Source organism: Sparassis crispa (assembly GCF_003851025.1).
Source record: "Sparassis crispa DNA, contig_000016F, whole genome shotgun sequence".
In the NCBI taxonomy this organism is placed as follows: Eukaryota; Fungi; Basidiomycota; class Agaricomycetes; order Polyporales; family Sparassidaceae; genus Sparassis; species Sparassis crispa.
The window spans coordinates 666,264-692,786 of NW_020939763.1; the positions used below are offsets into that span (position 1 = coordinate 666,264).

At 50.6% G+C, this 26,523-nt stretch overlaps 11 protein-coding genes across 11 annotated transcripts; 8 read left to right on the plus strand and 3 right to left on the minus strand.

Moving 5' to 3' along the window:
• Positions 1 to 3: 3 nt before the first annotated feature.
• SCP_1702420 (Transposon Tf2-6 polyprotein) lies at positions 4 to 3,639 on the plus strand (the record flags this gene model as incomplete). Its single annotated transcript, XM_027765028.1, has 1 exon — positions 4 to 3,639. The coding sequence occupies one exon, from the start codon at positions 4 to 6 to the stop codon at positions 3,637 to 3,639; it is 3,636 nt and encodes a 1,211-aa protein (XP_027620829.1).
• Positions 3,640 to 4,486: 847 nt separating this feature from the next.
• SCP_1702430 (hypothetical protein) lies at positions 4,487 to 4,928 on the plus strand (the record flags this gene model as incomplete). Its single annotated transcript, XM_027765029.1, has 2 exons — positions 4,487 to 4,757; positions 4,912 to 4,928. 2 exons carry the CDS (start codon positions 4,487 to 4,489, stop codon positions 4,926 to 4,928), a joined length of 288 nt encoding a protein of 95 aa, XP_027620830.1.
• Positions 4,929 to 8,065: 3,137 nt separating this feature from the next.
• On the plus strand, positions 8,066 to 9,302 carry SCP_1702440 (predicted protein; the record flags this gene model as incomplete). Its single annotated transcript, XM_027765030.1, has 6 exons — positions 8,066 to 8,134; positions 8,187 to 8,523; positions 8,573 to 8,762; positions 8,813 to 8,948; positions 9,002 to 9,034; positions 9,087 to 9,302. The coding sequence occupies 6 exons, from the start codon at positions 8,066 to 8,068 to the stop codon at positions 9,300 to 9,302; spliced, it is 981 nt and encodes a 326-aa protein (XP_027620831.1).
• A 264-nt stretch (positions 9,303 to 9,566) lies between these two features.
• On the plus strand, positions 9,567 to 10,288 carry SCP_1702450 (hypothetical protein; the record flags this gene model as incomplete). The annotated part of the gene is made up of 3 exons (XM_027765031.1): positions 9,567 to 9,875; positions 9,930 to 10,014; positions 10,074 to 10,288. 3 exons carry the CDS (start codon positions 9,567 to 9,569, stop codon positions 10,286 to 10,288), a joined length of 609 nt encoding a protein of 202 aa, XP_027620832.1.
• Positions 10,289 to 10,978: 690 nt separating this feature from the next.
• On the plus strand, positions 10,979 to 11,173 carry SCP_1702460 (hypothetical protein; the record flags this gene model as incomplete). Its single annotated transcript, XM_027765032.1, has 1 exon — positions 10,979 to 11,173. One exon carries the CDS (start codon positions 10,979 to 10,981, stop codon positions 11,171 to 11,173), a length of 195 nt encoding a protein of 64 aa, XP_027620833.1.
• Positions 11,174 to 11,911: 738 nt separating this feature from the next.
• Positions 11,912 to 13,875, minus strand: SCP_1702470 (Calcium/calmodulin-dependent protein kinase cmkB; the record flags this gene model as incomplete). The annotated part of the gene is made up of 13 exons (XM_027765033.1): positions 11,912 to 12,046; positions 12,100 to 12,114; positions 12,170 to 12,288; positions 12,372 to 12,587; positions 12,646 to 12,723; positions 12,773 to 12,835; positions 12,883 to 12,910; positions 12,963 to 13,096; positions 13,164 to 13,237; positions 13,291 to 13,379; positions 13,451 to 13,528; positions 13,662 to 13,790; positions 13,843 to 13,875. The coding sequence occupies 13 exons, from the start codon at positions 13,873 to 13,875 to the stop codon at positions 11,912 to 11,914; spliced, it is 1,191 nt and encodes a 396-aa protein (XP_027620834.1).
• Positions 13,876 to 15,291: 1,416 nt separating this feature from the next.
• On the plus strand, positions 15,292 to 17,561 carry SCP_1702480 (Isocitrate dehydrogenase [NADP], mitochondrial; the record flags this gene model as incomplete). Its single annotated transcript, XM_027765034.1, has 9 exons — positions 15,292 to 15,394; positions 15,537 to 15,622; positions 15,678 to 15,743; positions 16,208 to 16,468; positions 16,522 to 16,665; positions 16,716 to 16,852; positions 16,906 to 17,135; positions 17,187 to 17,464; positions 17,520 to 17,561. The coding sequence occupies 9 exons, from the start codon at positions 15,292 to 15,294 to the stop codon at positions 17,559 to 17,561; spliced, it is 1,347 nt and encodes a 448-aa protein (XP_027620835.1).
• Positions 17,562 to 18,607: 1,046 nt separating this feature from the next.
• On the minus strand, positions 18,608 to 20,467 carry SCP_1702490 (Phosphatidylserine decarboxylase proenzyme 1, mitochondrial; the record flags this gene model as incomplete). Its single annotated transcript, XM_027765035.1, has 6 exons — positions 18,608 to 18,874; positions 18,947 to 19,107; positions 19,169 to 19,730; positions 19,788 to 20,021; positions 20,077 to 20,246; positions 20,296 to 20,467. The coding sequence occupies 6 exons, from the start codon at positions 20,465 to 20,467 to the stop codon at positions 18,608 to 18,610; spliced, it is 1,566 nt and encodes a 521-aa protein (XP_027620836.1).
• Positions 20,468 to 20,852: 385 nt separating this feature from the next.
• Positions 20,853 to 21,519, plus strand: SCP_1702500 (Mediator of RNA polymerase II transcription subunit 21; the record flags this gene model as incomplete). The annotated part of the gene is made up of 5 exons (XM_027765036.1): positions 20,853 to 20,912; positions 20,978 to 21,107; positions 21,172 to 21,269; positions 21,338 to 21,398; positions 21,452 to 21,519. The coding sequence occupies 5 exons, from the start codon at positions 20,853 to 20,855 to the stop codon at positions 21,517 to 21,519; spliced, it is 417 nt and encodes a 138-aa protein (XP_027620837.1).
• Positions 21,520 to 22,509: 990 nt separating this feature from the next.
• Positions 22,510 to 23,805, minus strand: SCP_1702510 (hypothetical protein; the record flags this gene model as incomplete). Its single annotated transcript, XM_027765037.1, has 7 exons — positions 22,510 to 22,625; positions 22,683 to 22,801; positions 22,866 to 23,075; positions 23,135 to 23,265; positions 23,319 to 23,443; positions 23,645 to 23,703; positions 23,747 to 23,805. The coding sequence occupies 7 exons, from the start codon at positions 23,803 to 23,805 to the stop codon at positions 22,510 to 22,512; spliced, it is 819 nt and encodes a 272-aa protein (XP_027620838.1).
• Positions 23,806 to 25,221: 1,416 nt separating this feature from the next.
• SCP_1702520 (hypothetical protein) lies at positions 25,222 to 26,178 on the plus strand (the record flags this gene model as incomplete). The annotated part of the gene is made up of 5 exons (XM_027765038.1): positions 25,222 to 25,374; positions 25,429 to 25,559; positions 25,620 to 25,829; positions 25,896 to 26,011; positions 26,063 to 26,178. The coding sequence occupies 5 exons, from the start codon at positions 25,222 to 25,224 to the stop codon at positions 26,176 to 26,178; spliced, it is 726 nt and encodes a 241-aa protein (XP_027620839.1).
• Between the last annotated feature and the right edge of the window lie 345 nt (positions 26,179 to 26,523).

Consider the following 26,523-nt stretch of genomic DNA (forward strand, 5'->3'; position numbering starts at 1 on the left):
GTCATGAATGCAGACGGCACACCAAATCAAATGGGTACCATTACTCATTGCACCTGGAAGATGATGAAAATCAGAGGAAGGAAGACACTTACTCGCTTCCTCTTGACCGGCATTGGCAAAGAAAACATACTTCTCGGCATGCCGTGGCTTAAACGTCTCAATCCGATGATCAACTGGGAAACCGGTGACTTTTGGTTTGGTAAAGAGGCCAAATGGCCACCGAAACCCACCGTCGAAGATGCACCAGATAAAGAAGTTTCGATTTTCAAGGAAGATGGACTCTCAGAGCTAATCATCACCGAAACTTCCCCTACCTTGTTTGGGCATTCGGAATCTATCAGAGAAATCATGACCGATAACACTGAGCGTGGCGAGTTACCCGCAGTGCGGAATGATACCGAACTAGATGACCTACCATCAGAATCCCCTATGGATCAGCTCGATGACGACGATCTAGTTATATCCTATATCGCAGGAGAGCCAGTCATTGGGATATTTGAACCCATCAGGAAGGAGTCACCTTTGACGAATGAAGAGACTGAAACCGCAGTCTTCACCATACGAAGAGGCCCCGCCATTGGAAGAATGACACACAGTACTCGATCCCCATTATTCTGTAACGCACAGAATACGGTCTTTTACAAACCATCCGGTAAATCACAAGAATTGGCACAACAGGCACACAAAGAAGCATCAGCTGTAGACAAACCCAAAACCGTCGAGGAGTTGGTCCCCAACTACCTCCACGATTTGAAGTCCGTCTTTGAAAAGAAAGCAGCTGAACGCTTTCCAGAAACCAGGCCTTGGGACCACGCCATTGACTTGAAACCCGATTTTATTCCACGCGACTGTAAAGTCTATCCATTATCGCTCAAAGAACAAGGAGCAATGGATGACTTCCTGGAAGAAAATCTGCGAAAAGGATACATCCGACTGTCAAAATCTCCCATGGCTTCACCATTTTTCTTCGTAGGAAAGAAAGACGGAGCACTACGTCCTTGTCAGGATTACCGATACCTGAATGAAGGGACGGTGAAGAACGCCTATCCTCTTCCGCTCATCTCTGACCTTATGGATCAATTCAAAGGCGCATCGATCTTTACGAAAATGGATTTACGCTCCGGATATAACAATGTCAGAATCAAAGATGGTGACCAATGGAAGGGCGCATTTAAGACAAATCGCGGACTTTTCGAACCTATGGTCATGTTCTTTGGACTCTGCAACTCCCCGGCGACTTTCCAAATGATGATGAACGCACTCTTCAAGGACATGATCGATGAGGGATGGATAGTCATTTACATGGATGATATCCTCATCTTTTCAAACGATTTGGAAGAACATCACGTTCGAACCCGACGCGTACTCCAACGACTCAAAGACAACGACTTATTCCTTAAACCGGAAAAGTGTTTCTTTGATGTTAAAGAAGTCGAATTCCTAGGCATGATCATTCGAGAAAACTACATTGGCATGGACCCTATCAAACTTAAAGGAATTGCAGAATGGCCTGAACCAAGCACGGTAAAAGGTGTTCGCTCTTTCCTAGGGTTTGGAAACTTCTATCGGAAGTTTATTGCCAACTTCTCGGATATTGCCAAACCATTGACGAATCTTACGCGCACTGCCGCTGGATCTCCACCTTTTGAATGGACGACAGAATGTCAGACAGCTTTCGACACGTTAAAACAACGATTCAGTACCGCCCCAGTACTGTTACTGCCTGACAAGGTAAAACCCTTTATTGTTGAATCCGACGCTTCCAAGTTTGCTACGGGTGCAGTTTTACGCCAAGCCGACATCAATGGAGACCTCCATCCTTGTGCCTACATTTCACAGACGCTCAATCCAGCTGAATGGAACTACGAAATCTACGACCGCGAACTCCTCGGAATCATTCGAGCCCTCGCTGAATGGCGCCATTATCTTGAAGGCTCTCCCCATCCCGTCGAAGTTCGCAGTGATCACAAGAACCTCACGTACTTCCGTACAGCTCAGAAGTTAAACCGCCGACAAGCACGATGGAGTCTCAAATTATCACAATTTGATCTTCACCTCATTCATGTCCCCGGCACTCAGATGATCCAATCTGATGCACTATCTCGTCGTAACGGACTCGATGACAGTGAAAGTGACAATGAAGATCGTGTTCTTTTACCCAATGCACTGTTTGTGCGATCCATTTCCCCGACATTATTTGATGAAATCAGGAATCACGCAGCAAAAGACCTCATTGTTCACGAAGCCCTCGAAGCGATTGCGCACAAAGGGCCATTCCCCATGAAATCATCGCTTTCTGACTGGGAAGTTCACGATGGTGTCATCCTCTACAAGGGAAAGATCTACGTTCCACCATCCGAAACTCTTCATCGTGACCTCGTTCGACTACATCATGACTCCCCTGCCATGGGTCACCCTGGAAAGTTCAACACTCTTGAACTGTTACGTCGTGAATTCTGGTGGCCAGGCATGTATACATTTGTCTACAATTATGTTGAAGGCTGTGCCGCCTGTCAACAAATGAAACCGAACACTCATCCAACGCGTATTCCTTTGGAACCAATTCCCGCCGACCCACACGCATTACCATTTTCCTGTTGCACCACCGATTTTATTACCGACCTTCCCATTTCCAATGGTTTTGATTCAATTATGGTCATAGTAGACCATGACCTTACGAAGGGGGTGATTCTTATGCCCTGCCTCAAAACGATCACAGCCGAAGGAACAGCCAAGATTTTTCATGACAAAGTATACTCGCGATTTGGATTACCCGACCGAATCATCTCGGATAGAGGACCTCAATACGCATCCAAGGTCTTCCAAGAGTTAAATCGATTACTCCAGATCAGATCATCGATGAGCACAGCTTATCACCCTCAGACGGACGGAGAAACAGAGCGAGTCAACCAGGAGCTGGAAATCTATCTTCGACTCTATTGCGGAAACAACCCCGAAACATGGGCCGACCGCCTGCCAGACCTCGAGTTTTGTCATAACACAAGGGAACACTCAGCACGGAAGATGAGCCCATTCTACATCATGATGGGATACGAACCACGTGGACTCCCCTCCGTATTTCCATCCACGAACATTCCATCGGTTGAATTCAGGCTTGACATGTTGCAGAAGATAAGACTAGAAGCACTAGCCATGCACGAGTTAGCCCGACAACAGATGGCGGACCGAGTCAGACAAGGATCACCGAAGTTTACACTAGGACAGAAGGTCTGGCTAGACTCGAGGAACCTGAAGGTCAATTATGCCTCGCGCAAGATAGCACCAAAGCGTGAGGGGCCATTCGAAATTGTCGAAGTCATCGGACCGGCCAACTATCGTCTCAAACTCCCGAAGACCTGGCGAGTTCATTCCGTATTCCACGCCGCCCTTCTATCTCCTTATCGCGAAAATGACATACATGGTCCGAATTACATGAACCCACCACCTGATGTCGTTGATAACGAGGAAGAGTACGAAGTCGAAGCCATCCTGAATCACAAGACGTACCGAGGTCATCTGAGGTACTTAGTCAAGTGGAAGGGATATTCTTCAGCAGAAAACTCGTGGGAACCTACCCACAATTTACAGAATGCCAAGCAAATCCTCGATGCATATAAAAGGACCAGGGGAATCCAGTAGAGGAGAAGAAACCCGGAATGACTACCACGACGGTTTTCCTCATCATCTTCCTAATCGTCCTCCACTGCACAACCCTCGCCTTTCTTTGGATCATCCACCGAATCCTTATCAGACGACTTGTCGAACACACACTCTTCACGCGAGACAGCCCGCACGCTAACGGCTGGGGTGATCAGAACGATGCCTGGAACTGATCAGGCAGCTCTTATCTCTGTGGGAATACTCTTTATCGTCCAATGGATTTTCATCTATTTGATTATTACCCGGATCCACGACATTCTATTTCACGTCACAGATAACCGCGACCCCCTTAACGACCGAAAGGTATAAAAGGGGGGAGAAAACGACATATCATCAATGCCCACTTCCGCTATAGACGACCTTGTTCACAATATACTCGCTGAAGTCGCCTCCACAATTATGAGCATACCCGCATCACCTACGCTTGTCAATGGAGTACCCTCTCGAGCACAGACACCCTTTATCCGCACCTCATCGCCCTCACCTTCTATCGAACTCAGTCACACATCGGACGAACAAGAATTTGCCACACGTCTGATCTCGGCTATCCGTGTTCCTGTCGACTTCACAGATATCCTCGTTGCCTTACGAAATCGCCCGCAAGATCGACAAGCAGTGGTTTCCATGCAACGAGCATTAGAAATGGTCGAGTGGATGCAGACGGCCAGACAAGAGCTCATCGCAGCAGAAGAAAGGACGAGTAGAGCCCGGACCAGAGTCGACCAAGTCTGGTCGTTGATGCGCAGTACGGTCACTCGTACAGCACAGGAGATTTGGAGGGAGCATGGGGACGAAGACATCGGACACATCCTCGGATACACCACTAATGGAATACCCGTATCCACTCCTCGCTCGTCGCCAGAACCAATTCCCGTTCGACCTCGCCCTCCTCGTTCGCACGTACCCAGTGGACGATCTCCGTTATCCCAACCATCTTTCTCGACTGCATCCACTTCTTCGCGTCGCAGTCATCCCTACAGGAATGGACGTATCCCCGAACAAGGATCACGAACCAGCCGGTGGACATGCTACAGATGTGGAGGAGATCATTATGTCCGCGACTGCCCCCGACGACGATGAGGATCACAATATTTCTTGTGGGACAAGAAACGTTAGACGGGAGCTGATGTTACAATGCTCCCCACTTGTGGCGCGTCTTTTCTTTTTTCTTTTCCTTGTTCCCTTTACGTTACCAGACCACGTGATCCAACACGTGACTCATTGGAGCGCAACCTCCGATTCTTTACCCAGATGTCCAGAACCCCTAGTCTAGGGTTACACCGGATCCAACTCCGGACCTTCTTCTTATCGCGCATGCAAGACGTGCATGTACGCCTCATCTTTACCTCGTTCTGATACACGACTCGTTATCCCCATTAGTACTGATTATCTCTCACGACCTTACTCAGCTTTCTCATACATATTACTTCCTCGCTGTTACCTTGCCCAGATATCGTTTCACCTTATCTAGCCAATGAACGATCTCGCATTACTGCGTAGTACTGCGGATACCTTTTGTATAAGTAAACGACCTTGTCGAGCTGGATCCCCATCTCGACCTGGTTACCATTAAACCAGCTTTTCACTTGCCTTTGACTGAGATTGACCGTCAGTAGCAGACAGCTACTACGAGTCATAAGAACGAACTCTGATCGACCTTCAGTGCGAGGACATCGCCAGAAGTGTCACTTGAACGGACTTGTGTCTTAGACTAAGACCTTGTCTCGTGACGACTCGACTAGACGCTCGTGTTTCGCTGCCGCGTAACATCCTTCGGCTCGTACGCTGATTCACACACGTCCGCATCCTTGTCTACTTTGTGCTCTTTGGTTGACTTTGGGTACAATCCGTTCACTTTGTATGGTCTACTTCTTGGCTCGGGCAAGCAGGCGTGGCATCCGCCCATGCTTCCCCCCGACCAATCTCCACATTTCATACATCCGCCCATGCTTCCCCCCGACCAATCTTCATGTTTCATACATCCACCTATGCTACTCCCTGACGAATCATCTGGTATGTTCCTTCACCCACCCATGCTTCACCAAGATGACACGGACATGATACAAGCCCAGTTGACAACCTAGGGCAAGGTAAATAACTCAGCTATGCCCGGGCTAGTCAGATATTTCAGGCGACCCATGCCTATGGGCTCAGAAATATACCTATGGCGGTGGGCCGATGGCTGTATAATAGCCCTGTGGTGGTGGGCCAATTGCTCAGAACACTACCTATGGAGGTCGGCCCATCGCTCAGAACCCTACCTATGGGGTTGGGCCGATGGCTGTATAATAGCACCGTGGCGGTGGGCTGATCGCTCAGAAATATACCTATGGCGGTGGGCCCATCGCTCAGAACACTACCTATGGAGGTCAGCCCATCGCTCAGAACACTACCTATGACGGTGGGCCGATGGCTGTATAATAGCCCCAGTGGCGGTGGGCCGATCGCTCAGAACACTACCTATGGTGGTTGGCCCATCGCTCAGAACACTACCTATGGCGGTGGGCCGATGGCTGTATAATAGCACCGTGGCGGTGGGCCGATCGCTCAGAACACTGCCTATGGCGGTCGGCCCACTGCTCAGAACACTACCTATGGCAGTGGGCTGATGGCTGTATAATAGCACCGTGGTGGTGGGCCGATCGCTCAGAACACTACCTATGGCAGTGGGCCGATGGCTGTATAATAGCCCCAGTGGCGGTGGGCCGATCGCTCAGAACACTACCTATGATGGTCAGCCCATCGCTCAGAACACTACCTATGGAGGTCAGCCCATCACTCAGAACACTACCTATGGCGGTGGGCCGATGGCTGTATAATAGCACCGTGGCGGTGGGCCGATCGCTCAGAACACTACCTATAGCGGTGGGCCGATCGCTCAGAACACTGCCTATGGTGGTCGGCCCACCGCTCAGAACACTACCTATGGCGGTGGGCCGATGGCTGTATAATAGCACCGTGGTGGTGGTGGGCCGATCGCTCAGAACACTACCTATGGCGGTGGGCCGATCGCTCAGAAATATACCTATGGCGGTGGGCCCATCGCTCAGAACACTACCTATGGAGGTCGGCCCATCGCTCAGAACACTACCTATGGCGGTGGGCTGATGGCTGTATAATAGCCCCAGTGGCGGTGGGCCGATCGCTCAGAACACTACCTATGGTGGTTGGCCCATCGCTCAGAACACTACCTATGGCGGTGGGCCGATGGCTGTATAATAGCACCGTGGCGGTGGGCCGATCGCTCAGAACACTACCTATGGCGGTGGGCCGATCGCTCAGAAATATACCTATGGCGGTGGGCCCATCGCTCAGAACACTACCTATGGAGGTCGGCCCATCACTCAGAACACTACCTATGGCGGTGGGCCGATCGCTCAGAACACTACCTATGGTGGTTGGCCCATCGCTCAGAACACTACCTATGGCGGTGGGCCGATGGCTGTATAATAGCACCGTGGCGGTGGGCCGGTCGCTCAGAACACTACCTATGGCGGTGGGCCGATCGCTCAGAAATATACCTATGGCGGTGGGCCCATCGCTCAGAACACTACCTATGGAGGTCGGCCCATCACTCAGAACACTACCTATGGCGGTGGGCCGATCGCTCAGAACACTACCTATGGCGGTGGGACCATCGCTCAGAACACTACCTACGGCGGTGGGCCGATGGCGGTATAATAGCCCCGTGGCGGTGGGCCGATCGCTCAAAAATACACCCGGTGGGCCAATCGCTCAGAAATATACCTATGGCGGTGGGCCGATGGCTGTATAATAGCCCCGTGGCAGTGGGCCGATCACTCAAAAATACACCTATGGCGGTGGGCCCATCGCTCAGAACTATCACCGCGGCGGTGGGCCCATGCCTGTATAATAGTAGCATCATGGTGGTAGGCCAATCGCTCAGAAATACTCCTATGGCGGTGGGCCCATCGCTCCAGCATTCCCTTCATCGCCATGAGCCGATCGCTGACAGCTCCTTACACAGACCGATGGGCTGACGTCCGCTGGCTGTCCAGTTCATGACAATGTCAGGGTAAATGGGAGTCCAGTTCACAAACATGACTGAATGGGCTGAACCAAACACTGAGTCCATCATACTGGAATCGGACATACTCTACTTCCATGGGCATGCTCTGATGGAAGACATTGAACTCACAGTGACTGATGTCCTTGAAACCCTAGTGATCTTGATGTGTAGCCTCATGTTCTCTGACTTCTAGGGCGAGACATGCACAGTTTGAACTTTATTCTGTTCACAGAACAGGAACGCCCCGCAGACTGGGAGTCAAACAGACACCATTTCCGAGTCTGTCCTGTGATAAAAAGGTTATGACATATCCTCAGACCATTTAAATGTCCAAGATCACCGCGTCTCCAAGATTAGCGCTGCGTCTGCAACACCATGGATACCTCCGGTGAAGTCACGTCCGTTCACTCTCGATTTCTCTGTGCTGCAGCCATTGCAGGGCTAGTATGTGCATCTTTCGTATCGCATATGGGCAGACGTCTTATATATCACTCAGCTGACATGGATATGTCTGAAGCGACAGTCTGTTCGAGGAAACCATGCTGCCATTGGTTACTGCCTCGCGTTCTCGTCGTTCTATCTCGCCAATAAGCAATTGCACACAACTCCTACCCCTTTGGTTTTTACTTGTCTCATCTTTGGCGTTCATACGCTCTCAGTACTACTGTTCACTGTTGCATATCGACTATCGCCGTTCCATCCTCTTTTCACCTTCCCTGGCCCTCGTCTATGGTGGATCAGCAGTCTGCGACTCGGCTATGTCTCGTTCAAGGGTAAGCGCCATCTCATATTGGACGAATTGCACAAAGTTTACGGCCCGTTTGTACGGATTGGTGAGCTTGGCGTATTCACTGTTCATAAGTTGTGGCTGAGATGCAGCAGGTCCAAATACATTGTCGATCAATACGCTATCTGCTGCCGCACTGTACAATGCGAACTACGACCTGGACAAGAGCGAAGCGTACAACACACCTGGGCATCTGCCGGTCGTCGCTATATTCTTCAAGCAGCGCACTAAGAAACTCCATGCTGACCGAAAACGGATCTGGTCCACGGCGTTCACTGGGCCTACGTGAGCTTCATCTTGTAGCGCATTTTAATTGTTTATAAATCTTGCGTCAGTGTGGTGCACTTCTTCCCTTTGCTAGAGCGGCGTACTATGGAGTTAATGAAATGTATTGAATGGCGGCAAACGAGAGCCGAATCCAAGACAGTTGATCTCTCGGAATGCCTATGCCATTGGTCCTACGATTTCATGGTATGCCAGCCTTTATCATGCTATATAATATACGGTTTTAATTCTGTGAACAGGGTGACATGGCTTTCGGAGGGTGCAACGATCTGGTTTGTATGACCCACATTTCAATTTTCGTCGACTGAGCTGCTTGTTTTGTAGGAACTGATGAAACGCGGTGATCCCGATGATTTAGTCATGGGCGGGAAGAGGGCAACGATCGCTCTAGACAGGCATGTGGTAGCCGAATCGTTTAGTCATTCTCAGCCCCTTGACGTTTCTGTAGCGCTGGTCAATCGCCTTGGCTCGCGGACATCATCTGGTACCTACCGCTGGGAAGGTCCTGGGTCCGCCTCCGTAACATTGCCGCAACAATGATGCAAACACGTATCAAGGCGGACAAGAACATAGCCGCGAAAGATATCAGCTCTTATCTGGTAAGCTACTGAGACATATAACCTCATTTTGGACGCGACGCCATTAGTTCGCCGGCGATCCTCGCTCAGGCCAAAAAATCTCAGCGAAGGACCTTGAAGCAGATGCCGCGCTAGCAATCCAAGGAGGTGAGACATGATCAGCACCCGTCACTGATTACTATTTACTGACATTTGAATAATATTTTCAGGGTCAGATAATACTGCAATGACCATGTCGCTCGTATTCTACTTCATACTCTCGCAACCAAAGTACTACAAAATGTTGCAAGCTGAGCTCGATGCCGCGTTCACGGATCCCGCTGGCCTACTCGACTCTTCGAAGCTGGCAAATCTTCCTTTCCTGAATGCAGTCCTCAGTGAGACCCTCCGTCTGGGTACTCCTTTCTTCCTTCCTCGAATTGTTCCGCCGAGTGGCCTCACTTTGGAAGGCCGTTTTATTCCTGGAGGAACGATCGTTGCCGTCGCGGTGCATTCTCAGCAGACTAGTCCGGCTAACTTCTATCCCGCTCCTTTGGTGAGTGCACGTACCGGTACTTAAAGCTCAGTTACTCATAATATATGTCCCTAGGACTTCCTCCCAGAGAGATGGCTTCCCGGAGGGCTTGGACCTGAGTCAATTACCGAGAGAACGGCACTCATGTCATTCTCCTCCGGTAACATCTTTACACTATCCATCGCTTCCACTCAGCTAACCACTGAACACACATCTTAGGACCTCACGTGTGTGTTGCCAAAGCCTTTGCCTACCAGGAGATGCGTTTCGTAACTGCTCGCTTGGTACTTGCGCATGACATGAAATTGGAAGAGGGTTTTGACGTCAAGGCATACCGCGATGGGATCTTAAACATGCGCACAACGGTCTTGCAGAGTCCTCTCATGGTCAAAGCCACGAAACGGCGCGGATTTGATCTTGCGAAGCTTGGCTGAATGGAATATGTACTCGCTGCTCCTGTGCCAACACGTTAGGAGCTTTTCTTACCCTTATCTACCAGAGGGGTGCTCTTACCATCTTGTTTTCTCCTGATGCTACTTCGCTATATGGCTGCGAATCTGTTCGTAGTCTTGCACTGTACAGTAACCTTAGTGAATGACCTTTTGACTTAGGCAAGTCGGGCAGAAGCCAGAGCACGGTTTCATACAGAAGTGTCAAAGGAGCCAGCCGCCATCGTACTCCAACAGAGGCATGAAAAGAGCCAAAATAAGGAAAACGACCATGTGCTAGTCATACAGTTCATGCAGTTCCGACCTTGTTCAGTCCAAGGCCTGTATTTACATCTCCTGTCCCCAGTAAATGCCGCAAAACTCGGTATACACAGTGTAGAACCGGTCAGTGATATATCCAAACTTTGTTTCTATCACACTATGAAGACTGAAGGTGGTGATTTTCACTGTGTGTTTTTGATGAAAATCACCATGTACAGTACTGTAGTCTCCTAACCAGACGTTCAGTGAGCAACCTGGTGGTTATTAAATTGGGCGTTTTGAGATGTTGGGTCGCTCACGAGAACATCTGGTGAATTTTGTATAGAGGAGGGGGGGATGTCACATGGGCATGACCTCAGCCAAAACTCGAAACATCCGAACCTGAGCGCAGCACGGGTCACTGATGCCTCAAATATGGTCCAAGGTACATACCGCGCAGTCCAGAGCATGGCTGAGGTGAGTGACTGGGCAGAACGTGTCGTCCGTCTTGCCGAGGGAACACCAGACCTCGATAGTCTCCGCGTCGAAGTGGGCAAGAAAGTGATCCCTGAGCCTCATGGCGACCAGACATTTCTGTACATTGCCGGTCGCTCTGACCTCGCATTGTGATTGGAATAGTGGATGTATGATAGCTGTACACAGTCAATTGTGCGTTATGAAAAGTTCCGGCCATATAGATGATTTGCCCCAGTGCATGACTGCGGACGAACTCCTAAAGCCAAATTTATATTCCTGAGCGACAAGCAAATATTCGGACCCACGGACTCTTGCGATGATATACACAACAGGAAGTTGTGGACACATTGTCCTACCTGCCTGTCAAATTGTACATCAGTGGATGAAACGGATTCACAGATCGAGAACACACAGTACCAATGGGGAGTGTGGCATAGAACATTGTAACAACCGTGTCCTCAACGGTAGGTCAGGGCAAATTAAATGGAGAAAGTTCAAGAACCTGAAGCGATGAAGTCGTTGGCGACAACGAAGCCTTTCGAATTGATAAATGGTGGACGTTCACCATGGTGTATCGACTCCTACCTCTTCTCGCATTATGGTCACCATACGAATGCAGGATGCAATGCTTACTTAGTGTGAACGTTAGGATGCGTGAAAACAATGAACGACGGCCCGTAGTAAAGTATGCCGCCGTGCATGGTGTTAGTCGGGAAGTTAAAGCATTCAGTGCTCACCTTTGTGTGCGCGTGGATAATTGACGAGATCGGTATAAATTCCGAGAGATCTGCCTCGTCTCACATGGTACAATACATGTTACTAGTAACAGCGAACACGAACACCACTCCCTTTTATCCTTCACATTAGTATATCGTGTCGGTATATCCACCGTCACCTCGCGACTTCATCTATCGAGACCTTGCTCATGGCCTTGACAAGCGGGGTCGAGCCCTCGGACTGCTTGGACACATCGTCCTCCGCGAGGGAAGCCTCCGAACTGCTGCCGTAATGCAGCACAGAACGGTCCTGGAAAAAGGTCAGGCCACAATAGTAGGGTGACGGCGGGTACCGCATCTCACCTCGTTGACAATTTCCTGTGAGATAACGGTCAGCATGCGGTCAATTCAGCGATGGCTATGAACGCCGCACCTTCTCGGATTCTTCCATGTACTGCTGTAAATTGGCGCCGAGCCGTTGATGGGTGGGAGACATCTGCACAAGAGAAGACATCCTCTTCATCGCCATCATGGAGAACACTGCCTTGCGGACTGGTAACATGCGCAGCACAATGCACTTTGTCAGCAACCTGTCCAGTTCCGCTTCTCAGGGAAGAATCGAAAGTACAACGTACATGTCCTCCTGGCGTCGAAGTGCTTCTGAATGTGTGGGAGCAAGTCCGTCGGGCCACCGTGCGGGCTCTCGGGGTCGGGCACGAAGTGCGGGCGCTCGTCCGCGAGCCACTTGTGCTCGAGCATCTCCTCCGCCGTGGGCCGTGACACAGGATCTATCGTCAGACATTCGGACACGAAGTTTCGTGCGGTCTCTGAGACGTTCGCCCAGTACTCCTCTGTAGGTCCAGCGGGCACAGTGAGCACGCGTGTCAGAGAGCGGACTTTGTGGCATACCGGGCTCAAACTTGTAATCACCAGCGACGATCGCCTCCATCTCCAGCTGTTGGGTATCGCGGTCGAAGGGTGTGTATCCTAAACCAAACGTGAGGCACATTCCGCGTAAAATCGGAACAAATCATACCGCAGAGAAGGAAATAGGTGATAACGCCCATTGCCCAGATGTCGACAGGCTTTCCGTGCCCGGCTATACAACGTAAGAAAGACTGCAATTTACAACAGATACGAATTCACTTTTCTTGAAAATTTCGGGGGCCATGTACTGGTGACAAAATGGTAAGATCAAGGCGGTAGTGTAAAATGAGCACACTTACGCCCGGTGTACCGCAGATCTCCGTCAGAAGCTGCAATTTCTCCTCTTCCATGACTCTACTGAGACCAAAGTCGGCAATCATGATGTCTGCGTCTTCTTCTTTCGTCCTGAATAAAAGATTTTCCGGTTTGAGATCTAACAATGTTGTAATGAGTTCCGTGATGAGGATTCGGAATATAGACATGGATGTTGTTTGTAATACCTCTGTGAACAATCCCACAACCATGAATATATTTCACCGCCCCGAAAATAGTCCTGATCAAGGAAGCAGCATCACTGAGACCAAGCGAGTTAATAGCAAATAACCAATCGAGTGGACGGTGGCGTACGCCTCATAATAATTTCCTTTAGCACATATCCGGTCGAAGAGCTCCCCTCCTGTGCAGAGGTCAAAGCAGAGATAGAGGTTGTGAGCGGTCTGAGAAAATTCTTGTGATCAGCCTTCTACTCCGACGCGCTGCACAGCATGACGACTAAGCGCGGGCATACCTCAAAGTAGTCGTGCAAGGTGACTATATTCTTGTGACCCTTCGACACTCGCTTCAACACCGCGATCTCGTTCCGGACCTATCAACGCATGAGTAAGGATAAGCTTATGCCTGACATCAACGAAATGGGGGAGGAAGCCGGTAGATGTCGAGAATCTCCCCATCGCTACAATAGACATAGGAGCCTGCAGGAAATGGGCATAGCAACGTACCATGTACTCTCTCCCCTCCATGAGCTTCTTGTTGATAACCTTACAAGCATAGCGTACGCCCGTCTTGATATGGACTGCTTCCTTCACAATGGCATAAGTCCCGCTGCCGAGAGTCCTTCCCGTCCGATACTACCTGATATCAGCCGCGGCAACTGCTGTGAAACCACGGCCACGTGCTCACCTGGCAAGGAACCGTAGGGGGAGTGCTGGGCATTGTCGCAGATGAAATCTGGAGGCGAGATGGTGGAGGATGGAGAGTACGAAGAGGGTGATGGACAGGATAGATTGTATAGTAGAGGGTTTATAGTAGCGGTGTATACAAAAATAGTACCCGGGGCAATGCCCTATAAACGCGGACTTACCAAATTGGCTATGCTGTACCCCTTGAAGATCGAGGAGATCTCCTTGCGGCTGCGGCTCTTTGCCTCTCCTCTCTCGCCGCAGCAGCCAGAGCCGCGGTGGCTGAGAGCAGACTGCAGGCCCACCGTACACCTCTATCACTTCGTGCCATGGTCCCATCATGCACTGCCCACCGAGCTCTCTGTATCTGTTGTAATTCTGCCCGTTAGCTCTGTGTGATGCTTGTTGCTATGCACTGACTTGGACTCCGTCTGTCAAATTCCGAATGGAATGCGGATTATTCTGGCGTCGAATCATGATACCTACGGTCGATGGTATGATAGTGTTGCTGATTCACTGTATCACTTCTGAAGCAAGTTGGCAGACCCCTCCGTTACCTCTATGATGAACGTGATTTTTGTGTTAGGTGCGATATCTATTCCAGTCCTTTGTGATGACGATTACAGAGCATATCGCTTCCGCAAGCTAGTGTGCTGTGCATTCTTACTGTGATAATCGGGGACAGCAAGCCCGGAGCTTATACTGATCGCCAACTTGCAGTTCGTATGCGTCAATTCCAGACCAGGAGGATCGGACTAGTACTGCTTCGGACTACCATATCAATGGCCGTGGTTGAATGAACTGTGCGCATCATGTGTACTCCAGCTGGGCGGTCACGGTTATTCCCGAACTCGCACTTCCCGGTTGTTCTCAATCAATCTCTCCAGTCAATTTCCTGTGGCAGTGTAGGATCTCTAGCACGTCGGGCAAACGAAGAGAGCCGGATTGCAGTCGTGCTTTTCAATGAAGCCTCTCGATGTACATACAATCTAAACGTTTCCCAAGTATCGTAGTCCTGGAAGCCACGACGTCCTACGTTTATCCTCTTAGACACCATGTCCGTCGGGCGTATATCGTCCGAACCCTCGACATATTTAGTACCGACGCACTGCGCCCAGGAAGAGATGCTTGGTAAGACTGACCGGGATGCTCTCACTCGCTGCCCTCTCTTCCACAGCTCAAAGGGTGTTCCTCAGTCTTCAATCAATGGTCATATTTTCTTCTATAGTGCTGTTGTTCTGTGAGATGCAAGTGAGATGCGCCATAATTTTCTAACTTTTAGATATACAATGCTCTCGCCGGGCCGGGCTAGCAAAATTACGCACGTGATCTGGGGTGGGAGTAAACGACTTGCGAACGACCGTGATTCCGCCGCTTCACAGGCTGCAGCCAGTTCGGGGCGTGTTATATAGCCAGCACACGCTGTTTCTCAGCTTCAGATTTGCCCGCGATGGTTGTGTTCGTGCGCTCTATTTCTTGCGGTCTGCGCCAGTCCAGGACTGCCACCGTGCCTCTACTCCGACGCGGGTTCGCGAACAGCGTCTCCAGGTTGCGTACGTGTCTGTTTCGCCTTATCACCGATTCTACCAGTCGCTGACGCTCACACGAACCTTGGCGTCGAATATGGGACCCCTGGCGCGCGTTTCTGACTTTTTACCCCGGTTCCGTCTCTCGGCACGTCCCAATCGAATGCAGAGGACAAGATTGTCGTCAAGCACCCAGTGGTGGAGCTTGATGGCGATGAGATGACCAGGATCATCTGGAAGAAGATTAGGGAAGAGGTGTGTTTTAGCTTAATCCTCAGCGAAGGCGTCTTCACTGGCATCGGCCATGTAGCTCATTCTGCCGTACCTTCAACTGGACATCAAGTATTTTGACCTCGGTCTGGAGCATCGTGATGCGGTGGGTGTCTACTTTTTCACTCGTCTTCACAGCCCCGCATTGCCGTCACCGTTACGTTGATCACGGATGAGAGCATACCAACTTGTGAGAATCTCCGGCCAGCTTCGACGGTTGTTGGAGCACGTTCGCATGTTAGAGATTTATGAACGATGGATTCGGTGAATAGATCTGACGCCAGTGAAGCACTTGTGGTGCTATTCCCATCTTTTTACCAGCTTTTGTTTCGTTTTGTTTTCATGTTTTCATGTGCATTGTACTGCGATTTAAACGTAGAACTAACAGTTGTTTATAACCGGGCAATATTCTCATGGATCAGGGCGGTTCATATCCACTCTGTTGGGCTCGCACAATTGGATAGTTTATACCACAGTGACGGTCATGACTTGTCTCCCATGCATCTCTTGCTCATCTGTGTTACCGTCACTCACTGCTTTGGCGCGTGCTGATACTTGCGCGACTGACAGACGAACGACCAAGTAACGGTGGAGTCGGCAGAGGCGATCCTGAGGTACAACGTCGGAATCAAGTGTGCCACGATCACGCCGGACGAGGCGCGGGTGAAGGAGTTCAAACTGAAGCAAATGTGGCGGAGCCCAAACGGAACGATTAGGAACATCCTTGGGGGTACAGTTTTTCGTGAACCAATTATCCTGAAGAGCGTCCCGCGCCCCATTCCGGGGTGGAAGAATCCCATCGTGATCGGTCGACATGCGTTCGGAGACCAGGTATGTGCGGAACTTCGGTCGTCGCGTGGGCTGCGCGCTGACGCGGGTCGCAGTATCGGTCAACGGACATAATTGTGCCAGGGCCAGGGAAGCTGCAGCTAGTTTACACGCCCGCGGACGGGAGCAAGGGGGCGACGTACGATGTATACGACTTTAAGGGCAAAGGCGTCGCGATGAGCATGTACAACACAGACGACGTGCGTATACGCGGTGGCTCGTCGAGCTACTGGACTCACAAAGCTCGCAGTCGATCACGGGCTTCGCGCATTCGTCGTTCAAGATGGCGCTGGCCAAGAAGCTGCCGCTATTCATGTCAACAAAGAACACGATCCTGAAGAAGTACGATGGACGATTCAAGGACATTTTCCAAGAGGTCTACGAAGCGTAGGGCGTTCTCACTCTGCACAAAACCTATGACTAACCTCCCGGTCTTTCAGGCAATATAAAAAAGGCTTTGAGGCCGCAGGCATCTACTACGAGCACCGCCTGATCGACGACATGGTCGCGCAGGCGATCAAGTCCTCGGGCGGGTTCGTCTGGGCGTGCAAGAACTACGACGGCGACGTGCAGTCTGACATTCTTGCCCAGGGCTTCGGCAGCTTGGGCATGATGACCAGTGAGCTGATCACACCGGACGGAAAGACCATTGAAAGCGAGGCTGCGCACGGTAAGTCCCGTACAGCTCACACTTGACACATCTAAATGTGTATTTTTACAGGCACTGTGACACGCCATTACCGCGAGTATCAGAAAGGCCGCGAGACATCTACCAACCCCGTCGCTTCCATTTTCGCATGGACCCGTGGTCTACTGCACCGTGCGAAACTTGATGGTAACGACGCACTGAGCGCGTTCTGCCAGGACCTCGAGTCGGCGTGCGTGGAGGTAATCGATGAGGACGGTGTCATGACGAAGGATCTCGCACTCGCGATACACGGGAAGGACATGAAGCGCGAGCACTGGGTCGTTACTAACGTGTACATGGATGCGGTTCATGTGCGTACTACTATTGCGCGCCGCAGATTGCTACTGACCACCGCACAATGTTCAGGACAAGTTGAGGAAGAAGATGGAGGCACGAGCGAAGGCTTAGAGGTCCGATCTGTCCCGTAGATCTAAGTGCATTGCTCTGTGTAAGCGCGTTTTGGATATTCATCCCTACTAACTACAGCTACGTTCTGGTGGATGATCCGTGCTTTCGTCGCAGCTGAACTCTCACTTCTGGCGCTAGCACTCGAACTGTGTCACAGTGCTGCCGGGTGTGCTGTTCGTTCGCGGCGTATAGCTGCCCCTCTTCCCTGAACGCTCAGTATCCAGTGAAATGTTTCAGCAGTTCGGCTGTTCGAACAACTCTTGTTAAGTTCGCTTCAACCATCCACAGGACTAACACGCCCGAGAGGGGATTACCAGTCGATGGTTGTGAGTTGCCTTCGTATGCAGCTTTTCACATATCTGGACTTACATGGAGTTATTGTATTTGCACCGTGAACACCCAACGACGGCATGAGCTGGTGGACCGTCTGAGCTCGGGAGCGATTGATGTTGTCGGCTGCATTTCAGAGACTAATTCTGAGGGCTCCCTTGATCGTGTAGGGGTCCATGAACTTTGCTGGGAAGCCCGCAGCGGTTGCTGGCACTGGTGCTCGCGTATAGCATGCGATACTCATAATTGCAGAGGGTATGATGCGCGCTATTCGGTGGGTAATTTGTACAACAGTTGTCTGACAGAAGGAGTTTATGCAGAACGTGTCGACTCCTTGCTGGATCCTCGCTGAACATCTCATAGATCTCATACGTGGAATCCGAAGCTTCTGTGGTCATCACTTCAAATTCTACCGTAGACTCAGAGGGACATTGTATGAGAACCTACCGTTGTTTGCATAATGGAATGTTTGACTCGATAGGTAGTCCGACAGTTATGGATTGTGTGAACCAGTATAGATTATACCTCGTTACTCTAAAATCGACGCTGTTTCGTGAAGTTGGGATTAGATCTTTGATATCCGCGCGGAGTAGGAGGCTGTTAGGCCCCCCCCCGTCATGAGTATCTCGTATAGACAGGACGTCAACAACATTCATAGCGGATTGTGAGGATTAGCGATGGCTTGTATTGCCGCACAGTCACTGGTAGCGGGATGGTCACCGTTGCTTTTTGGACTCGAAAGCAGTCGCGACGTCTCCCATCGTTTCGCCCACCTTGATCTTCTGGCCCGCATGGATAGTGAACTGGAAGTCCTGGGGTGCCTCAAATACGACAACGACGGTGCTACCAAGACTGAAGCCACCCATTTTTTGTGCCTTCATGAGCGGCTGCCCATTAAGGATCGGCGAGGCGGCAGAGTACACTGCTTCGGTGTAGGTCCCGACTGGAGGGCGGCGGCGTGATGCCACGTTAGTTCGAAGGGCCTGCCCAGTTAGACATTCAGGTGGCAAAGAACGATAAGCGATGGCAAAAAAATGAAGGGATGGCGCACATACCTGGTCAAAGTCAATCTTGATACTACCCACGTTTGTCGCACCAACTGGAACCATGCTGAAGAAGCCATATTTCCACCGCCCAAGCAGCGCAACCCGTTCGTTCAGCACGAACAAATTCTCCAAGCGTTTAGCCATCCACGGTGATACAGAAAACAGATCACCTATTTGGGCCCCATATTAACGTCCGAGGTAAATACGAGTAATATTCAATATCACACGTACCAACAAAGTGGCGGCGCTTCTCCACCACCCATGCAGTAGGGCTGTGAAATTTGTGATAGTCACCTGGCGCCAGATACACGACGACAAAGTATAGCGCGTTTCCAGGTCTAGGTGCTTTGCTCAGTCTACTTCGAGTACGCTCTAAGGAAGGGCGCAGGCCCATTTCCGCCGCAACGGACGCGTCGTGCGCGATGACATCCGACATACTCGCGTCGAAAGACACGGAAGCATCGATCTGCGCACCGTACTTCTTCGCATGGGATGGATGCACGCCGGGTGATACACTAGTTGTCGGCGTCGAGGTACCGGAAGACCCGGGCGTGTTCGACTCGGAGGCGCCGAGTAGCTCTTCCAGGCTGTATTCAATTCCGTTTATGTCTGCGAAGTCCCGGTCGTCAACTTCAGCCATATCGCGCCGCGGGAATGTGACGGGCGCGGGGCGAACATGAGGGCTTTCAACACCCAGAAGCGCGTCAAGTGAGTAGGTGCTGCCCTTGACTTGCTCAACACGTCCGTTTGTGATGGTGCCAAAGTGTAGAATCTTTCCATCGGCGGGACTCACCTACCAGCCAACGATAATGTTACTATTTTTCAATCAGGGAGATGCTCGAACACATACCAGGACGGCATCTGCGACGGGTCGAGCGCCATCTTTCAGATCCCTGTAAAAGAACTCCCCCAGACTGGCATATTTCGTGAGATCCTCTGGTTCGATTTCAGTCAAGTCACAACCGAAGGCCCAAGCGTAGAACCGAAAGCCATAGGGTCTAAACCAGACTGGCAACTCAAAAGAGTTTACATAGCCCCAGACACGAGAGAGGTTTCGCAGTGGAAGAGCACCCATCACATGAACCTACATTCGCCGACGCTCAGCGCATAAAAGAAAAGTAGAACGCGAACTGGCGTACATGCCAAGGTCCCTTCAGCTTGACCACCTCTCGACCCTCGTTATCCACATGCACCTCCGTCTCTGCGACCTTCTTGCGAAACTGAATAGCGAGCAGGAGGAGAGCGCCAACGGCAACAGGGAGAGGATACCATGTCGTTGGTGTTTCCTTCCACGCGGAAGCGAGTCTTTCTGGTACGCAGAGATTAGATACGTCACCCTTGTGAGAAAGAGGACATACGGCGCAATGGTGGCCGCTGACTACCACTGTTACTCTCCTGTTGCGGTTGCTTGAAGGTAGAGTATGACCTGTGGGCTCTCCGCACGAAGACAGTAATCCTGCTTCGCTTGCATCTCTCCAGGAACCTCCAGGAATGCAAGGAAATGTTCTTCCTCACTCGACCCCGCAGCATTTTTTTCGACTCCTGCGAGCGTCAGGAGGCTTTGAGACTTGAATACAGAGGTTCTGGGATGTGCCAGCGGACAGTCTGTATACGGCACGCGACCGCGCGAAGGTGTGACGTACAAGCCTGCAAATTTAGGACTCATTCAGTCTTGGAAAAACGCAAGTCGAGCACAAACACACTTGTGGTTCCAACTTGCTACCTTTCCCTACTCCGGCACTTTTGACAATTTCCGGAAGGAAAGCAAGGATGTGAGATTCAATCTTCGGTGCAGTCGCTCGAGCACGTGCCAGGTATTGGCGTCTAGCGGAACAACATGAGTGCGCTTAGCTTCACGTTTTCCGTTTATTTATATTGAGGTACACTTTTGCATTGTCCTCCGCACTGCAGCGTCATGCTGCAGGAATTGTCGCATATGGATCGCATCACCCAACTTCAAGATGAGATCCAGCAGGTACGTGGCATGAATTTGCCTAGATTACTCGGGAGATCCTGAGGTGTTTCTATTACTCGAAACAGCTCCTAACAATCATGTCCAGCAGTATTGCATACCTCACTTCTCGTGTCAACTTTACGCAGGTTAGCCAGGAGGTACCGATTACAAAGTCGCGCAAGTCGGACAAGGTCGATCCTCCGGACGTGTTTGAAGGTTCGCCACTCAAACGCTTCGTGAATATGCAGCTGACGCAGGTTGATATACCTGACTTATGCAGCGAACAAGAAGGAACTCGTCACCGACCTCCTAGTTAAGGCGAAACAGGTCGAATATCTCATACAGTCTCTGCCCGAACCAGAAGCAGAGGAAGTGCAGGTTCGATTATGCATTCTTGGATATGGCACCGGACATACTTACCTCCATTTGAGGCGCAACGCCTTCAGACCCTCGAACAGGAGATGTACGAAGCCAATGCGGATTATTACAATGCTGTGCAGCGTGCCAGTAAGCGTGAATGATTTGGAGCGGCTTCAATCATATTCAACCAAGTTATGCAGAGACTCTGCACCAGCAATTAACGACTGTCCTGCGAACAATGCTAGACGAGAAGGACATGCCGGACTGATGGCTTGTTTGTTTGGCCCGTTGGCACCTCGAATATGTGTGTTTCTCTATCCTGCCTGCGGACTTTGCCTGAATCAACATTCATCCCGTTTCTACGAGATCACCAACAGCAGCGAACCGTTTCTCGGGTTCATGCAGGCCTGGACATGGGTCGCTCCTTCTGATCAACTCAATTGGGCTTGCTCGAAATACATTCAACCTGTGTCTTACCTCTGCAGGTTCACGGCGGTATTTGTCGCGCGTGTAGATATGTGATGTCCCAGATCGTAACAGGACCCAGATGTTTGCAAATACCGTTCGGACCTGATACAGTTCTCGTTGGAAAATGCGAGAAGTGACTGGCTGTCAAAAAAAAAAAATAGGAATATGGCAAGGCGAGGGCAAATCGTGCAAATCGAAGCTAGATATTCCTGTGGGTGGCTGCTCGCTTCGAAACCATGTGGGCCTTCTCTCCGCACGTCTTCCACTTTCCCTACGGTCCACTTACGGATAACGAATCAGAGTGCTTTTTTCTCCAGTCCGCCCGTGGGCACCATCACTTGTAGCGCAGGCAGTTCGACGAACTCTGAACCTCGTTTGAATGTATGTAAGAGTATCTGACGGCATTCCAAAATGATGACCATGCGTGCGGTTGCAGTAGACAAGCTGGTAACTACATCCTGGTGGGCCTCGTAGGCCGTCCCAGAGTTTCTGCCCTGAGCTCTCGGTGAATCTACCTGGCGATGGATTCTTTCGCCTTTACTCTACTCACTGAAAATTTGCCTTCCCAATAAACTCGGTTCAGTGCACCTTCCGTGACTCAAGGACAACAGGCTGCAAAAGCCTTATAAGAGGCAAAAGGAGAACAGACTTGATCACTACCCACCCGTGTTCACACATGAGTAAAATTACTGTCACACAAGTTCCCCTCGACAATCGTACACCCGCAGAACAGAAGATATTATCGGTGAGGTACCCAGGGGGGGGGCCCGGACCGAGCTTAGCATCGGGATCAGAATCTTACGGCCACATCCTTCCTATAGCTCTGGATAGCCGTGCGGATTTTCTCTTTCACCCTGTCTCTGACCATGTTGTATATCTCTTCGTTCAATACCATGGTCTGCGCGGCTTCACGACCGCGATCTGTCAGGTCAGCGATCGTGCACGAAAGATTTGGCAACCTACCACACGTGAACTTGACGGCACAGTGGCCAAACTTGAAGAAGAGTACGTTTCCGGCCGCGCCCGTAGCCGCGTAATTGAAGCCTCCAATATGCAGCCGGACGTTATCACCGTCAGACGCTCTGGAGAGAATACATTTGACGTGAACAATGGCGCGACCGTCTGAGATGCGAATGCGGTACGCACGAGGCCACGCCAATCTGAAAGTTAGCAGTCTGCCCATCCCAGGCATTTTCCTGGAAGATGGCATTGGCCTCGGCATTCACCCGACGTTTCATGGCATAAATGGTGGCCTTCACAACTTCGCCGGCTTCAGGGGAGAGATGAGGATCCAATATGGCAATCACGGCCTTGTCGACCGAGCCATAAGTATTGACATTCACGATTTCCGTGAACCTGCATGCAAGAAGTCAAAGCCAAACTCATCGCAGGACAGTAGAGCATCGTATGCGTACGAGAAACTCTCGACAACCCATCCGATGTTTTCGAGGACCTCCTTGAACTTCTTGTACCATTTATCCTTGTCGTCTCCTCCAGCCTGGTTAGCAGCTAGTTGGGCAAGGAGGGTCGAGTCCAGGACGTCATCCTGTTACAATAGACGATGAGAACGAATAATCACGTCAACCTGCGAGAGCTCACCTTATGGGCCGGGTCTAACTTTCCAACGAATGACTGCAACAACCGACCGTTGACGGCAGCCAGTTTCCATGCAAGACAGGTCTCGACAGGAGGAATATCCAGGCTCTCGATGAAGCTTAGGCGTGCTTCAATAGAAAGAGACATGACCACGAGACGTGAACGAAGATGTTAGCAATGCGTGATGGGGGATAAAGAGCCCGCATCGCTCGGTCGCATTGTTTTATATGCGCCGTGACAGAGAAGTGAAAATTGCGAAGTTCCTCGACGTAATGGAGTAAATAATTAATAAAGCCTATGTACCATGGCCAATTCGACCTGAAACGTACTGTGGTGGACAAGTGAAGGATTGAGGTCGCGTGTGCATGTCCTCCGTGGTGGAATGGAACTAGGCGTGTCGGAAACAAACTTTGTATGACAAGACTACTCACGTTAGGTGGATGAATGAATTGAAGACGTTCAAGATGACAATTGGCGGCGTAGGGCGCATTTTTACCGCGGAATACCTGGGTTGGAATAATATATGACTGGGCACATAGACAAATGGGCAACTCTCTTGTTCGTGGATCAAAAATGGTCTCCGTATGATATGGACGAACTCACTAGTCTCGATTCCAGAGCTGCCATGGTCCGACATATTACTTACCGACGCGGCTGAATACGCCACATGCATATGGAGACTCCCGTGCCTTACTCCTTGACATGGACGCCGACTTCACACGTCCTGATAGCCTCGGGAGGGCCACATTTCCGCTCGGGCGTCTCCATGTCAAGGCAAATCCGAAGTCCACTTCCTGTCACGTGCAGAATTCATCGTCGCTCGTGCCTGTGGAGTCCCGGAGAAATAGGCCCCCCGGCATATGTTCCATTATGTCCGATCCGGAGGCGAGTAGAAGCGCAAATCCGTGTGCCATAACTTGAACGTTGACGTTGAACGTTATGCTAAATTATGTATGTACGTCAAGCAAACCGTGGCTAGGTCACCTTCCACAGAGTGTCACGCGTGGATCCAAGGCCGTTGCCCCGCGTCCAGGGCCCAGGTACTGCGCCCACGTCCAACGTCCTCATCATGCGCTGAACACGCTCCACGTCGGCTTTTCCATGGTGTCTGACCGTCGAACGTGTTTGTCCTGGCACACACTGTGTCTTTTCTCAGTGCGATTCTTGCTTTTATCCCGAATTCAACCCCCTTTGTGCAGAGCCGCTTAGTTTCATAGCATTACTCGGAGGCATGGTACCAAACCCGCCGACGCGTCTAAAGTGGCATGCCTGAGACTGGCGGGATGTCGTCCTCCGAGCCGCGAAGGACGTAAATATATGTGAAGCTCGCCCCCATTTCAGAATGCGGCATTACAGGTCGGTATGAATTCCTGGTTGGTATCAGGATGTGAGCGAACTGCGAATCGATTTATCTTCGTATAAACGCCGATTAGATGTGGAAACTACTCCGACTTCATTGAGGAGGTGGCTGTGAACATACTGTTTCAAAACTGCCAATATTAATTAGTCTCTGTATACAGTGGTATATTGTTCTGCAACTCGACCATTGTATTCCGGTGAGCACTTGCCCTCTGTGACTGATTGTCATCTTGGATTACCATCGACGATTTTTTTTCCGTCCAGGACGCCACAGGATCATGCTGTCTTACCTACAGAGCCTTGTCTCGATGACACCTACTTCCATTCCGTCGGGGACACACCTCTTGTACCATCCGTTGTCCTGTGACCCTGTTTCGGTAGAACGACCAGGTGATTTATTAATTATTTCCTGACATCGGAGAATGCTCCAGACGGAACTTTGCGCTTCGCGGTCATGGCTCCAGGTATAAAACAAGGCCAATGAGCAAAGTGCCTCCTTCATTCCCCTATCAACTACTGCCAACGCTTTCATCTACATCTTGCTGTCATGTCTCATTCTATTGAAGCCCGCCTTCGCTTCATCGAGCACTTGCATATTCCTGCTGACCGTCATGGTCGCAAGGGGTTACCCGAGGGGTCCGGTGCTGTCAATGCCGGCTCGACCCAGTCGTTTGTGGGAAATCTGTCTCAGCTTAACAAGGTCAGTACTTCTGAAACTGACGAAACCCATATTCCTCACCATCTACTATCACAGGAGGATGTCTTGAACTCCACACTGCTTGCCCAGCTTGCCGCTAACACGGCGAGCCCGGATGACAAGACCAAGTGGTACAAGAAGTACAAGGAGGTCCTCGAAAATCTCGGATGGGTCGTCTCAGACATCACGTACGCGCACATTTGCATTATTTTCATCCCATTATCTTGTACCTGACGTCTTGGATGCAGGTTCAAAGAGCTTGACAATGCCAACTCTTATGGCTCTGTCGATCAAGCCATCCTTTCCATTCTGAAGGGTTATCTTGAGGGTAACGCGTTGGAGGTTTTCAAGGCCACGATTGACGCCATGAAAAATCCCGTCAACAAAGGCGCTAACAACTTGTTCCAAACGAATGCCTGGAAGGGGCAAAGTGCTGATTTCCTGGTTGGTGTGGCCATGTGCGTACAGTGTTTGCGGCTCAGCCAACCGTTCGCTCATGTACACTCATCCAATTTGTATCGCAGTGAATCTAACAACGATATCCAGTTCCGTATCGGAACCTACACTTATGAGGCTCAGGGGTCCCGCGGCAACGTCCTCTTCTTCAAGTTTGGTAGCGAACGTGTCAAGTTCATGTACTGTATGTTGTGTGGTGCCTCTTGCATGATCATTGACCTCATGAATTGTGCAGCCACGCAGAACATGGTGTTGAACGAGCTGATATATTCGAAGGTCAGGGCAGCGGTGATCAATAAGCTGGGCGGCCACATCGAGGACTACATCGACGACCTGGATATCGGACTTTGATTCCGATACTCCGTCTGGAGTTCTCGGTGTTTTTCAACTCCTCATGCAGGAGAAGTTTCTTGGAATGAGCGCGCGTATTTCTTGAAGAGGCGTCGTTGTACTATTAGCGGCGCAATTGATGTTTATGGTTGTTTCACGCATGACGCCTTGCTTTTGGGTCAGTTGCGGGGTGAAAAATGTGCTTGATAGTAGAATTAGTCCGTGAGGGGGGCACGCACCTCCTTTCCGCATCGCCGCAAGACTTCTCGCGATGAGTCGCTTAACCGACGAATAGCGTGGGTTCATTGTTTCGAGCCTACTAGTATCGGCTGCATGTAGTCACCAAACAGTTACTGATTACGACAG